The sequence below is a fragment of the Sus scrofa genome, chromosome X (genome assembly GCF_054392235.1).
Source record: "Sus scrofa isolate SSC_HxYL_T2T_F1_AM1 chromosome X, Sscrofa_HxYL_maternal_Yorkshire_Landrace_v2.0, whole genome shotgun sequence".
Lineage (NCBI taxonomy): Eukaryota > Metazoa > Chordata > Mammalia > Artiodactyla > Suidae > Sus > Sus scrofa.
The window spans coordinates 19,035,039-19,050,025 of record NC_139401.1 but is presented as its reverse complement, the minus strand read 5'-3'; the positions used below and the strand labels follow the sequence as shown (position 1 = coordinate 19,050,025).

At 42.1% G+C, this 14,987-nt stretch overlaps 1 protein-coding gene across 15 annotated transcripts in view; it reads left to right on the top strand.

The window, feature by feature from the left end:
- ADGRG2 (adhesion G protein-coupled receptor G2) overlaps positions 1 to 14,987 on the top strand; it is a 237,400-nt gene that overhangs the window by 194,302 nt on the left and 28,111 nt on the right. For 13 of the 15 annotated variants that reach the window (XM_085008637.1, XM_085008635.1, XM_085008640.1 and 10 more), the window contains 8 exons: positions 55 to 93; positions 2,065 to 2,106; positions 4,959 to 5,012; positions 8,458 to 8,513; positions 9,652 to 9,707; positions 12,624 to 12,663; positions 13,129 to 13,166; positions 14,691 to 14,785. In XM_085008637.1, coding sequence (XP_084864763.1) covers positions 55 to 93; positions 2,065 to 2,106; positions 4,959 to 5,012; positions 8,458 to 8,513; positions 9,652 to 9,707; positions 12,624 to 12,663; positions 13,129 to 13,166; positions 14,691 to 14,785 — 420 coding nt within the window. The remainder of the gene's footprint in view (positions 1 to 54; positions 94 to 2,064; positions 2,107 to 4,958; positions 5,013 to 8,457; positions 8,514 to 9,651; positions 9,708 to 12,623; positions 12,664 to 13,128; positions 13,167 to 14,690; positions 14,786 to 14,987) is intronic. The other 2 variants (XM_021080654.2, XM_085008642.1) reach the window with 1 other exon arrangement.

The window sequence follows — 14,987 nt, the reverse complement described above, 5'->3', positions numbered from 1 at the left end:
GTGTATTCGTTAATCAGGCCAAAAGTTAGGCTAATTTTTATGGTTTTATTTCAGATGCTACTTCAAGTGTATTATCTACTTTGAACAAAACAGGTAATGTCAAGTCGTTGTATGAACATCATTGCTTGCGCTGGGTGGTTGCTTGGGTTCCTCACTTGTGTGGTCTTCTGGGTTGGTTAGTAAAAGTTTTCTCCTCGCCCATTTCCGATGCCTTCAACTGTTGATTTATTCCTCGTTTTACTTTGGCATTGAACTGTAATTCTGGTGTCGTCACACTCCTGAACGTCCAAACTCTTACGGTTATAGCACTCCATCTAAAATAACATTTACTGTTTCTTTTGATTGTCATAGTGATGCAGCTTAGCTCATAAAAATGAGGAATATAGAAAAACGCAGTGAAGAAAATTGTAGGCATCTTTAATGTTACTCTGCTAAGACATTACTGTTCATGATTGGCTGTATTTCCATTCAGTGTTACATATACAGACACAGTCTGTGTGTGTATATATATAACAAAACCAGTCACGCTTTACATACATTTTTATATCTTGCCCTTTTGACTTCATATTAAAGTATAAGTATTTTCCACCATCCCTTCCTATTAATGACTTGATAATATTCCATTGTGTACTGCACGTTGAACATTTGTTTTTGCTTTTTTACTAAAAATTGTTGCAATGAGCATCCTTGGACAACGTCTTTGCATGCATCCCTGATTTCTGTAGCATGCGTTTCCAAGATTGGACTTAATGAGTCAGCATTATGAGCATTTTTAGGCCTTTGATCCCTACTGCCCAGTGATCTTCTAGAAAGCTCGTGCCCAGCAACATTCCTGCCAGCAGTGGCTGAGAATGTTATTATAACTGTACCTTGGCCCAGAACTGAGACCATGTCATGTATGAGGCGATCGTCCTCTCAATTCCTTCGGTTCCAGTTTGCATTTTTTATTATCAGTGAGGCTGACCATTTTTCCCCCAAAGCGCTTTTTTTTTAAATTGAAACAGAAGTTCCTGTCACAGTTGTGTTTTGTTTGCCCTGGAAAGGAAAGTATCAGGGCAAACAAAGTGGTATATTTAAAGGACTCTTAATAATAATGCACCATGCTCTCAGCCTTTATAACCACCACTGATCATTTCCCACGGCTCAGCCACATGTTGAAACCGCAGCTCCTCAATCACATATAAAGAAGTCAGATTTCTGAAAGTGTCCGTATAACATCATCATTCTCAAGTGCTTCTCCAAGATCTCAGCTTTGTGTTTTCTTCAGAATTTGGCACTCGCCCTGGGAGACCGACCTTTGCGAATCTGTGCCCTGAACACAGTCTTTTCTAACTGCCCATCCTTATAGCAAGGATTTCTGAAACTGGTTCTCCATGATCCGGGAAATGAGCCATGGGTTCTGTCCCCAACATGTGTTGGGAAGCTCTTTCTAAGGTTTGCTTCCTCAATATTTGCCTGTGAGTCGTTGACTTTGAACAGTTCTGTCCTGGTTCTGCGTGAGCTTGTTCAGTATGACTGTAGTTAGATATTCCCAGCCTGTCTGAGAATAATCTTCTCTCTCAATAATATGTTGTTATTAGTATATTACCTCCTAAATAAAAGAGCAGAATACTTTCCTGATGTTCGAGTATGCTAGCAATGTTTTAGATCCTGTGTTTACTGTTTCCCTTGAATTTTATTCTGATTCAGTTGCTCTTTACAACCTATCACCTGAAGATCCTGATAGTGACTTAATTCTGCATATTTGAAGTATAAGTCCACATTCATTAGGCTAGCAGCTGTGCATGGCAACTGCAGTAGAATTCTGTAAGCAGTCGGGTGTGTAACAGGCGTGATCTAACCGGGTACATATGGGAATCCAAGCCCCAGACCCACCCTCTGCCAGTATATGATCTGAGTATGACATTCTCATTCATTCTGCTGCCGAGATGACCAGTAGTGTCTTAAAGGTGTCAACAGTATGATTTTTTTTTTTTTAGTACTTCACTAAAATGATACTCATGGCAAACTGTTTTTAAAAACAAGCAACAATTCTGCTCTAATATTTAAATTGCTTCTTTGCAGAAAAAACTAAAATCACTATAGTAAAAACCTTCAATGCCTCAGGTATGACTTATTATCATTATCGAGACTGTTTTTTTATAACTAAAGTAAAATACAACAAATGGCTGGTGTTTATGTTTTCTTTCTCTCTCCCTCCCCCCTTTGAAAAATGCAATCTGTTCTTAATGAATAGATTTTTATGCACTGGGTACCTGAAATTGTACTAAACGTTTGGAGTTATGTAATAATGATCAGACACAATGCCCACCCTCTGGAATCTTCTAGTCTGTGGGGAGAGACAAGGCAAACAAACAGATAACTAACATGAACACGTGTGCAGATAAGTGCAATGATTACGCAAGTATTTCTGACACGGTTAAGAGACATGGGAGATAGAAGGGCTGGTGCTAATGAGTCTCAGTGAGATGCAATTTGTGAGGGAACGAATCTTAGAGGAGTGGATCTCAAACTCTTTTTAAATCAAAAAAGGGATGTAGTTTTACGTACCTATTACAGGATTAAGGACACACGGTTTGCTTGTTTGCTTAAGAAAGGCTGCCGGTTGATTTAAGGCAGGGCTTGGCGAGCTGTGGCCTGTGGGCCAAATATGCCCACCAGCTATTCTTGTAAACAAAGTTTAAATGGGACACTGCCACGCCCAGTTGTTTACACCTTGTCCATGGCTACTTTTCTGCCACAGTGAAGAGTTGAGTAGCTGCAGCAGAGACGGACACATTTAGGCCTTTAAAGCCAAAGTTTTCTCACTTAGGATTTAAAGAATGACCTATGGCCATGTACTTGGGGGAGATTACGGCTAACCGCCCTACAAAGAAAAAAAAAAACCCGCTCAGTATGAATGAGTAGCAAAAGACACACCTCCCTGGAAATGAAGGTGCCACTAAAATTTAGAGACAGAGGAGTTCCCTTGTGGAGCAGTGGGTTAAGGATCCAGTGTTGACACTGCAGTGGCTCAGGGTGCTGCTGTGGCATGAGTTTGATACCTGGCCCAGGAACTTTCATATGCCGCAGGCGCAGCCAAAAAAAAAAAAAAAAAAAAAAAAATTTAGAGAAAAGATGGGAGATGCTAGAATGAAAAGCTTAGGGAGCAATAGACCAATGGTTGTCAAGAACATTTAAAGCATTACTACCCACCATATGTATGTTCCATAGTATTTGCATAGTGTATGTTTCTGGTGAGTTATATCCATAAGCAAGTATATTTAAAATGAAATCTTAAGAGTTCCTGCTGTGGCTCAGTGGGTTAAGAATCCAACTGCAGTAGCTTGGGTCGCTGTGGAGGTGCGGGTTCCATCCCTAATCCGGCACAGTGGGTTAAAGGATCTGACGTTGCCACAGCTGCGGCTTAGCTTCAATCCCTGGCCTAGGAACTTCCATACGCCACAGGGGCAGCCATCCAAACAAAACAAAACCTTTCTCCTTTGGCGTGGGTAACATTGCTGTGGAATGATAGAGAAATCTGAATGTCAGGTGACTTTGGGCAGCTGAATTCCGTTTGCTCGGAGAATCAAAACTCAGCTGAAGCCTGATGCCTGCACACCAAATGTGAACTAAATCATCCTGGCAGAAACCATATCACAGGCACTAACTCAATTTGTAATTTTAGTTTGTGTCCACACCGGTTCCCTTAGGAAAGAATTAAGCACTCATAACGTGCGGTGGAAATAAAATTACATACGCAGGCCTTGCATATGTAATTCTGACCAAACCAGCCAACTACTTCTTCCCATGACAACATTTTCCCCTTGGCAGTTTGCTAAATACATTATTAGCATCCGTCCCTCACAGGTATTGTAGATTTCTTATACTTCATCAAAAGGATGACATCAAGGAAGGACAGATTCTCAGAGGAGTATCTGAGCTCTTTTTAAATCAAGGAAGAGATGTGCCTTTCCTTTCACCAAAGGAGAAGGTATTTCTAAAGGTAATGCGTATGAAGTTTTTCGTTCTCACATGGCTTATTTCAGCTCCCATCATCTCTGCCTCCTTTGTACGCCTCTGTGCGCTGTTGTACTGGCCATCCCTCCATTTTTTTCCTCACCATAACTTTTCATTTACTGGCCAGTATCACCCACTAGATTGTAAGCTAGGTGAGGGCAGAGTCTGTATCTGGAACCTCCCAAAGCCCATCGAAGATGGTAGGGGCTCAGCTAACCACTTCTGAATTTTGTAGTTTTGGCCCATGTGAAATGACATCATAATATTGATGCTATTTCATACATACACTTGTGTAAGGAGCTAAGATCAGCATTAATGTTCAAGGACTCCCCTGCCCAGGAAAAGAAGGAGGATTTATGAGTAAGGGCTATTTCATTTGAAGTCTCTGTGCTGGGGAGTTCCTGTCGTGGCTCAGCGGTAATGAACCCAGCTAGGATCCGTGAGAATGTGGGTTCGATCCCTGGCCTCGCCCAGCGGGTTAAATATCCAAAGTTGCCGTGAGCTGTGGTGTAGGTCGCAGACTCAGCTAGGATCCCGCATTGCTGTGGCTGTGGTGTAGGCTGGAAGCTGTAGCTCTGACTCAACCCCCTAGCCTGGGAACTTCCATATGCCACGGTTGTGGCCCTAAAAAGCCAAAATAAATAAATAAATAAATAAAGTCTCTATACTCAGTTGTAGTCATGCTGTTCTTTTTATAAGTGGACAGAAATTTTAGGGAGGAGTAGGCGGTCAGACACTGACATACTAAAGAATAGTTGAGTCCTGTTCCATAGCTGGACTACTAAGAAATGAAAACTCTTATTCCTTTAGTTTTTGTGGAATCCATCTAGCCAGTTGTACCTGGCACATAATATTTTTGGGACACGTTTACTACTTGAATTTGTGAATTCTCTTAACAATATAGTATGTAAGTACAGGTGTTAACATGCTTAACCCTCTGGGTTGTGTTTTATTTGCAGGTGTCAAACCCCAGAGAAATAACTGCAATTTGTCATCTATTTGCAATGACTCAGGTAAGTTCTTGGGTACATTATGCATCACCAGATAAATTAGCTCCATAGAGAAATGGTTTGTTTTCCTGCTATTGAGTATGTGATGTGTGTCCCTCTGATTCATAACACCTGGCTACTAAGAGTCTCAAATGAAAACCAAAGCAAATTTTGGATCTGGCTGAAAGTGAGAGAATGGGTTAACTTCTTTGGTATGAGAACATGGAGCTCTACACCAAATATTTTTCACCATCGCTTTAAATCCATAGCTAATACCCTTAGAGTTGATTCATGAACATAATTAATAATGAACTTAATTATGGAAAGCCACTTCTTGTATGTAAATCCTTCGAGCTTTTCCATAGGATCTTAAGTATTAAGACTTAGAAAGGGAATGCTGTCTTTTGCCAAAAATAAAGCAAACTGCTAGAATGTTGAAAACTTCACGTACGCCTAGTTTAACGGGACGCTAATTCCAGCAGTGTCCGCAGTATATTTTGCCATCTCTAAGGCTGTCCACTATTTTTAAAAATTAAGATGGAAATCTCTTGAGAACATGCTGTTTTTGAAATAAGAATATTTTCCCTTCTGCCATGGGCCAGAAGGAATGAAACAACCGCTTTTCTCACGTTGGTTTGGCTCTCTGAGCTCCCTCCCTTATTAAAGCCAATGAAAGCCGATGTGAAAAGCAGAAACACACGGTGCGGCAGGTCAGAACTGGATCGTGCAGGGGAGGAGAGAACAGGAAGGTAATCATGTATCTTAAAATATTAAAGTCTTAGTGTGGCTCCATTGCTATAACAAAGCCAGTCATTTTAGGAATGTTTTCCTTTCATTCTGTTCCTTTTAGCAGTTTAGTCATTTGTTTGAAGAACTTAAGAAACAATTTCAAGTAAAGTAAGTTAAGGTTGGATAGTTTAGAAAACAAGAAAACTTTGCATCGAAAGACTGTGCCACAAACACTTTCTGTTGGTGTAAATGAGAGATTTACTGACATGAGCTTCCTGCCGATAGTATGTTCCAGGTAGACCGTAAGAAGGAACATAGCAGCTGGCTTTGATGAAAGGAGAACCAACTGTGTTGGATCCATTTCCCTTTCATACACTGTGTCACTCTCTTGTCTCCTCCTCCCACCTCCTCTCTTACACCCTTCTCTTGAGTGACTTCGCCATCATTGCATTATTTTCATGCTTCATCTATGTTTCGGCCTGGTGACTAATGTCTGGCTTAGTGTTATGTCTGCATGACGTTTGATAACTCTTTGAAAATTGAACATTTAGTCAAAAGACCGGGTCATCCTGAGTAACAGATGCCAGGAAGCTGGTTGGAGTAATGTTTTCCCCAGTTCAGCTACTGAATTGACCATTTGTTTTAGTGTCTGGTGAAAACAACCTCTTCAGGGGACCAACTCTTTTGGCACCAGAAATTCCACGTTATCCTGCCAGAAACGAGAAACCTTCACTTCTTGCAGGTTCCACCTTGGGTTCATTAAGGGAATTGGAGGCTGATGCGGAACCTGGGAGCGGAGCAGATAGTTAGGCTGAGAGTCAAATGGTGGGGGATTCCTGGCTGCCCCGACACCACTGTGCATGCAGCACGGTTATGAACCTCGGCCTGTGCTTAGGAAGACTCAAGGATGAACTCGGAGAATGGAGGGGTGAGGGAGAAAAATTGTGGCTGTCAGCACACACACAGGCCCTAAATGTAGTTTTTAAAAGCTACCGTTTTTGCCAAAATGGACAAGTAAATTCTTTGCCTATACCAAGCATCTTTACTTTTAATAATTACTTAGGGCATTAATTGAAATTTCGGTGTCAATGTGCAGAGCTTGAGATTCTCAATAGAAAAGTTGCTAAAATAAATACGTCACGAGTTCCCCGTTGTGGCTCAGTGGTTAACGAAGCTGACTAGCATCCTTGAGGACACAGGTTCGATCCCTGGCCTCGCTCAGTGGGTTAAGGATCGGGCATTGCCGTGGGCTACGGTGTAGGTCGCAGACGCAGCTCGGATCTGGCGTTGCTATGGCTGTGGTGTAGGCTGGCAGCTATAGCTCTGATTCGATCCCTAGCCTGGGAACCTCCATATGCCACGAGTGTGGCCCTAAAAAGCAAAAAAAAAAAAAAAAAAAAAAAAAAGGGTAAGTCCTGTTTATCTCTGGTGTAGTGGCGTTGTCAGCCATCTTAAGTGGCAGTGGACCATTGGGGACTTAGGTGGCTATGGGACTCAGCTCTGCTTTGGAGCACAATCAAAGATGAGACAGGGAGGCCTTCCACCCTCCTGCCCCCGGAGTTGGCATGCTTCTGTACAGAGTCCAAATCATAGGCTGCCCCATGTTTTTGTAGGTAGTTTTATTGGAACAGCCATGCCATTTATTTATGTATTGTCTACGGCTGCTCTTATCCCACAAAGTTGAGCAATTTCGACAGAGAACATACAGCCCACAAAACCTCAAATATTTGCTCTCCGATCTCTTAGCAAAAAAATTGGCTGAGCCCTGTTCTAGTGTATATGCTACCCTTGCCCTTCTGTTCAAGAGGCCACTTTTTGTCTCTGTAGATTATGAAGTGTGCACAGTGGCCCTCGGAGTCCCTATTTTCTTTGTTTCCAGATAGAGCCAAAGCCCCTCCAAGCATACCCTGCAGGAAATTGGGTTCAGTATTTCCCAAGGCGAGCATTTTCAGGACAGGGTTTTCTGGCATTTCTGGGACAAAAACCACAATGAGATGTTCAACTGAAGAAGGGATTTGCCCTGCACGCCATTCAAGTTTCCAAGCAAAATCTCAACTTTGTTCCTAGGAGAGATAGTGCATTTGGTAGCTGTATTTTACAAAGAAAAAGAAAAGGTCCGTTCAGGTCTTTTGCCAATTTTGCATGATAATGTGTGAAAATAGAATGTGTACATGTATGTGTAACTGGGTCACCATGCTGTACGGTAGAAAAAAGAATTTGTATTGGGGAAATAACGATTCAAAATAATAATAACAATAAAATTCACCCTTAAAATAAAAAAAAAAAGAAAATTAAAAAAAAAAAAAAAAGAAAATGGCAAGGAATAAATAGACTTCCATAAGGCTGCTTAACTGCTGAGAAATACTTTCTCCTCCCTCCTGTATTTACACAACTGCAACTATAACAGCTCAAAAAGATTTTCGATGGTAGAGCTACCGTTCCTCCAGTTAACATCTTAAAGGGAAACAAAGTCCTGATGAGAAGCATGTAGGGAGAAAGTTTCCTGACAAGGAGACAAGTTTTTTCTTTTTCTGCATGCTTTTTGTACATTCTATAAAATGTATAGATGATATTTTCTGAAAATTATATTGATCATCATTTCTCATAGAAAAGAAAATGTGAATAACAAAGAATTGGATGAAACTGTTTTAAAGTCATGTGATAATCTTTTTCTGTGTTGTATCAATCCTGAAATTCTAAGAATGCCATCTCAAATTTCTTTTTGAACATTTCTTTTTAGCATTTTTTAGAGGCGAGATAATGTTTCAGTATGACGAAGAAATCAATGTTACCCAGGTAGGTTTTAAAGATTTTTTAATTGCAATTTTAAAAAAATGAGTTTTTGTATATTCAAAGATTTGCCTAAGGTTCAATTTATTTGTGGTTTTTGGCATATTTATGATCAAATTTAAATAAAGTGTGTTGTTAAAATACTAGCTTTGTCGAAAGGGCTTGACCTCGTGATAATCATGGTAATTTGTTAAAAATCATATTTTAGTCTTCACTAGGTTTGCTGGTGAATGTTGGAATTCTATTACCAGTAAAAATTTAAAATTATTTTAGGAACTCCTAGCAATATGAAATATAATATATTGACTCTAGAAATAGTCTTCTCAGAGTTGTCCTGTGGCACAGTGGGTTAGGGATCCTGTGTTGTCACTGCAGCAGCTTGGGTCAGTGCTGCGGGATGAGTTCAGTCCCTGGCTCAGGAACTTCCACATGCCGTGGGTGTGGCTGAAAAAAAACAATAGTCTTCTCCATCTGATTCTGTTCACCCTCTGGGGGATTCAGACACAGTCGTATCAGCCTTCCCATAACCTAGACTGGTTCAGGGGATGCCAGCTAAAATAAATGTGGTTTGTTCATTCAGTGAATATTTCCTGAGCACCTTCTATGTGCTAAGCAATGAGCTAGGTGCTAGAAATGCTGTGATGATTACTACTAAGTGTCCCTTTTTACATTGGGATCTTTTACTTAAATTTGGGACCTTTCACACAGAGAGCTTCTCGGGGAACCCTTGGAATAAACAAAAGACAGAAATTGGCACATCAGACTTGCTGGTTTAGAATTTTTTTTTTTTTTTTTTTTTTTTTTGTCTGTATGTGTGGCACATGAAAATTCCTGGACCAAGGATCGAACCTACTCCACAACAGTGACCCGAGCTGCTGCAGTGACAATGCCAGGTCCTTAACCTGCTACACCACAAGGGAACTCTCAGAATATTTTTTCAAGAAAACAGAAAAACAAAAACTGACTCAGCCAATATGGATTTGATCATTTGCTAGGCAATATTCCATGCAGTTAGGAATCCATCTTTGGCGTGTAGGTTTTTGGGTGGCCAACAAAAACTGAAGAACGACTTCTTGTTAGAAAGTGTTATTATAAAGCAAAACAATGTATGTTGTATTCTTAATGATTTTTTTGCTTCTAACAGAAACAAATTGTGGCTAATGGCACCTTAACTGGAATCCTGTCTTTAGGTGAAATGAAGTGAGTAATCTGCTGTTTGATTTAAAACTTTAAACATCAACTAGGGAAAGATACTTGTTGAGCTATCTTTGGGAAACCAAAAGTAGGAAAGAGACGGACCAAGAGGTTATAAAGAATTAGCTCTTGAGATCTTTGCAGACTAACCATAGTCACCTGTAATCAGTTAATGTCACCATGATGCTGTTGTCTTTGATGCTGTGGAATTACGTATGTCACCAAACCAGATTCATTCTGCCCCATGTGCACGCGGCAAGCCAAAACACTGCGAAGCAGCAAAGAGAGGGTTTATTCCCGAGGCAGCCACCTGAGGAGAATAATCCTCAGATCTGCCTCCCCAAAGACTAGGGGCTTGGGGTATTTATGGGAGTGTGCGGAGCATGGAGAAAGGTGATGGGGAAAAGGTATGGTGATGTTCCTTCTGCGCAGGTGTAACTAGGCGATGGGCCTGCACATTGCAAAATGGGGGCGCTTAGCACGGTCTGAGGGTGGAGTTTTCAGCCCTCTGACATTCACGCAGGCCCAGTTGGAGGGCGATGGGGTCCAGCCTTCACCAGCTGAGCTGGAACTAGACACAGTTGACTCCAAGTTTCTGAAAAGAACAACCCAGGCAAACATCTTCCTCTTTAGGCTCAGTGCTGCTTGGAGGACATGCACGTCTTAAAAGGACTTTGATTAATGAAGGCAGGTTGCAGGCGAAATGGATTTGACTCATGATTACCCATGGGTTCAAGAGCTCCATCTGAACTGGTGTTTGAGTTTTAATATGATTTGGTAGCCAGCAAGTCTGCAGGAAGAGTTCAGGGTAGGACCCCGTGTATACCATTTATTCATGCTCTCACGAGGCATCCGTCATTCACAAGTCAGAGAAAGGTCGTTGTCAAGTAGACGTCAGCTGACAAGGACAAGCACAGACAGTGAGCAAGGCATTGCAAATAAGTGCTTCCTTCTAGTTAGACAGTAGGTCAAAATGTCAGCCAACTGTAAGTCTTACCTTGACTGTCACTGGGAGGGGAAGGCTAAGCCTTCGCCTTCGTGCAGGGAAGCAGCATCAGCGATGAAATTCATCTCCTCTCAGCTCTGCTCTTCTCTCTCCAAAGAGATTTTCGTAAACTCTTGAACCAAATCCAGAAGTCTGGGGAGTACCTTTGTTGACACTGAAGAGAAGAACCTTGCCGAGGTCGAAGCAAAACTCTTCTAAGAGGCATCCTTTGCATTAGCATTTTGACCTGCCTGCTTCTGATGCTTCGGCAACGCCAAGGTCTGGAGAAGAACAGCGTCATTCCACCTGCTGGATATCAAACATGTGTAGGGCTCTTCTGAGGTTACAGTGGCAAAAAGTTCGACTAGTGAGGACTGGAATGGGCAGAATATGGGTCATATGCCTTATGCCTGTATTTTGACTTCCTGATGAAAAACCTAGCTTTTTCTAACGATTCAAAGTATGTATGTGAAATTAAAAAAAAACCCTGAAGGTATTAATGTCCTCAAAGGGATTTTAAACTTCAGATTGGGAATAATGGTGATAGGAAGCATGTTTTTAACCTCATAAATTTGTAAAAAAAAAAACACAGCTTCGCTTACTTGTACTTCATTTTAGTTGCTAGACTTGAAATATAGATGAGTTCATTTAAAGCCATCAGGAATCTGTTGAGCACCTACTATGTGCTGGGCCTTGGGGGTACACATCGGGAGAAGCCCGACTCTCTGAGACAAAACACTGGGTCTAGAGCAGTGGTTCTCAACCCCGGCTGCATAGTAAAATCACCTGGGGAGCACACGCCATGCCATTTAAACCAGTACTTAGGGCCTGAGTCACAGCTTCCCAGCTGGTTCCAACGCGAGGCCACTTTTGAGATCCAGGAGTCTAGCGTCTGATAGGAAAGAAGCAGGCAGCAAACAAATGATAACTATACAGGATGGTCCCTACAGTGAAGGTGACATGTACAAGGTATGAAAGAATGTTCTAAGTGTCTGAATGTAGAGTAGGCAGAGGGGTTAGACATGCTTGGAGGGGCCAGGGAACGCCCCAGAAAGAAGGTGGCTTCTGAGCACAGTTATGCTATAGCGGCTCCTGGCAGCTCAAAAAGCTAGCTGGTTACCGTTGCCACCATCCATCTCTCCAGACCCTCCCTGGAGCCAGGAACTATTGCCAAGTCCTCAGAGCGGGGTTTCTCAGCCTCAGCACTGCTCTCCGTTCAGGGCCTGATCGTTCTTTGTCGTGTGGGGCTATGCTGAGCATTGCCGGAAGTGTGACAGATCTCTGGCCTCGACCCTGCCCCTAATTGTGACAATCAGAAATGTCTCCAGATACTGTCAGATGTCCCCCAGAGGGCAGAGTCACCCTCCGTTCAGAATAGCTGCCTTAGAGTGAATTCTTTCAATTTCTTTCATCCTAAGTTCAGGTGAAGCTCTGCCACACCGAAGAAATAAAACCATTGTTGGAGTGGGGCTGGAGGAGAGGAAGGAATGAGAGCGATTCCTCAAGAGCAGCTGTGAGAGGGGAAGGCAGGCCAGGTCCGTCGGAGAGGGAATGAGGAAGAACCCAGGGGCAGAGGGCCCCCGGCGTGAGTGGCTGGCTCCTCTCACATTTTGCCTTCGGCCAGCCTTTCCTCTGGCCCGTTGCCTGAAGAAGCTGCCTGGGGGTTGCGGTAGCCTACTGACTAATGAGATTGTTCACCCATAATTTATATCTTGCTGTTGGCTAGAACTGATAGAGCTTCTATCTGGTTAGTTTCCCTTGTCATATAAATAATTGATTTTTTCCACATAAGGACTCTCTTATTATACCCGGTGTTTCTTCAAAGTGAATGCTGCAAGCAATAAATACCATATGCTTAGTTTAATTGCTAAAAATCTAACTTGTTTTGAATTTGACATCACCAGTGATCTCCGTGTCACTTTCTCATTTTATTACAGACGATCAGAACTCAACAAAACCCTGCAAACCCTGAGTGAGGTAATCCTAGTACATCCTGCACTTGTCTATAATTATTGTTATTATTTGAGGGAGAGCACGGAGCTCTTTATTCCTAAGGAGATGTGTATTCAAATTACCCTAAATCTGTCATGGAAGAGAATTTACGGGCTAGTTCCATTACTCCAAAAATCAGCACTAAACTCAATGGATGCACATTACAAGGGTATAGATTTTCCTTCATGTAAAACCAAGTTTCTTAAAACCAGGGCTTCAGGTGAATGAGCTCCCTGGTGTGGTAGAGAGCTCCCTGGCAGTGGAGGTATTCAAGTGGAGCATGCATGGCCTGAATAGCTTCGATGATATGTCAGTCATCTGATAGGAATGTGAGTCGGATGATTTCTAGGGTTCTTGTGCTTCTAAGATTCTGTGATGCTACGGTTCGTCCTGGGGCATCTTGCCTGACACTTTCAACTGTCAAAGTAACATACATATTTTTTGTTTCAGACTTATTTTATAGTATGTGCTACAGCAGAGGCCCAAAGGTCAGTCATTTTTAATACTTTTATACATATCATTATTTCTCTACTCATGAGAAATAAAGTATTGAGGAATCTTCGGGTGCACATTCAAAGGCGTTCCTCTAAAATAAATACGCAGTAATGACATTTGGTTATATAATTTTTAATTCTTCCAAACACGTTTCACTGTCAGATCCATCCTTTCCTTTCTTTTTTTTTTTTTTGGTCTTTTTGCCATTTCTTGGGCTGCTCCTGCGGCATATGGAGGTTCCCAGGCTAGGGGTCTAATCGGAGCCGTAGCCACCAGCCTATGCCAGAGCCACAGCAACTCGGGATCCGAGCCGCATCTGCAACCTACACCACAGCTCACGGCAACGCCGGATCATTAACCCACAGAGCAAGGGCAGGGATCGAACCCGCAGCCTCATGGTTCCTAGTCGGATTCGTTAACCACTGCGCCACCACGGGAACTCCCCTTTCATTTCTTTATGAAGCACAGGGGCATGCGTGGTGTTGGGCCATTTGCCTCTGATTCTGTGAAGCTAAGGATCATTGGTGTCTTTAGCCCAACAGGCCACCATGTAGGACCTACAACTGGCTCCCAGTGGTCCAGTCAGGGTGAAGGCCACACAGAGAAGAAGAAACATAATATGAAGCTTGGGAGAAGGAGAGAGGGAAAGAGAAGATTGGAAAGAAAGTAAAAAGTCTGTGCAAGGGCGAATCAGAGAGATGGCCCTACGATTATTCAAGGGTGCACAGATTATCATTTGAAATTATGGCCACTGGCTATCCTGGCTGCATAAGCCAGTGGCTCTTAGGTCAGTAATCTCACTACATGAATCTTGAGCATTCCATGAGCGTAAAAGTCCTAGAATATAACAGGTTCTACTCATCAAATGATTCGTGGGTACCAATAGTGGCAAGTCTTCCATGAAATTGTAGAGCGGATCCCTATCCACTCTATGTATTTAGTTATTTCACTTACCTCTTTTCATTATTGACAACATTAATATTTTGTTCCCTTAAACCCAGACTAAAGTAAAAAACAGAATGTCTTAAACTCCTAGTTGTCCGATGATCTAGATTGAATTGCCAGAGAGATTTTGGATTTACGAGACCTTGATATTCATCTAGGCTAGTATGTGAAAGGGCTCTCTTGATGGAAACCCACATGCTTCCAGACACCAGGCAAGTAGCCGGCTGGGGGTTAAGGCTTTAGCTGGCAGGATGCTTGTCTTTGCAACCTGATTTCACCCCTGATGTTCATTATGCCAGCCGGCAAAATGAATCAGCAGCTGTGTGTGGTCAGAGGGTCTCTGGTTTGCAACCCCTATGAATGTAAACCTCTATAAATACCTTGTCGTAGAAGATCTTTGGGGTAAAAGTTCAGGCCATGGTAGTGGCTGTTTGCAAGCGTATCAGGGTGACATTGCAAGTTCACAGTGTCAGTGTCCCCTTTGCTCACTCTAAATTTTAAAAAGCAATTACAAGTATGTAGGTAGATTTCCAGTTTGGTAACACTCTGGTTATATGTATTTCTCTTCACAGCACATTAAATTGTACATTCACAGTAAAACTGAATAAGACAATGAACATATGTGCTGTGATGGTTGCTTTGCCAACAGTAAAGATTCAACCATTGGGTAAGTTGTCTCTGTCGTTATTGCTGTGTTTGTTTTCATGTGACTCTTTTTTTCCCCACATGACTTTGATGGGTTCTTTTTAAAATTGAAAATACAGTGAATACATTTACGTATATTACGGCTCTATATTTTGACTCTTTTGTCCTTGGGCAGTTTTTCGGGAGCTCTAAAAGGTGAATTTTTTTTTTTTCTGCTTTCTCAA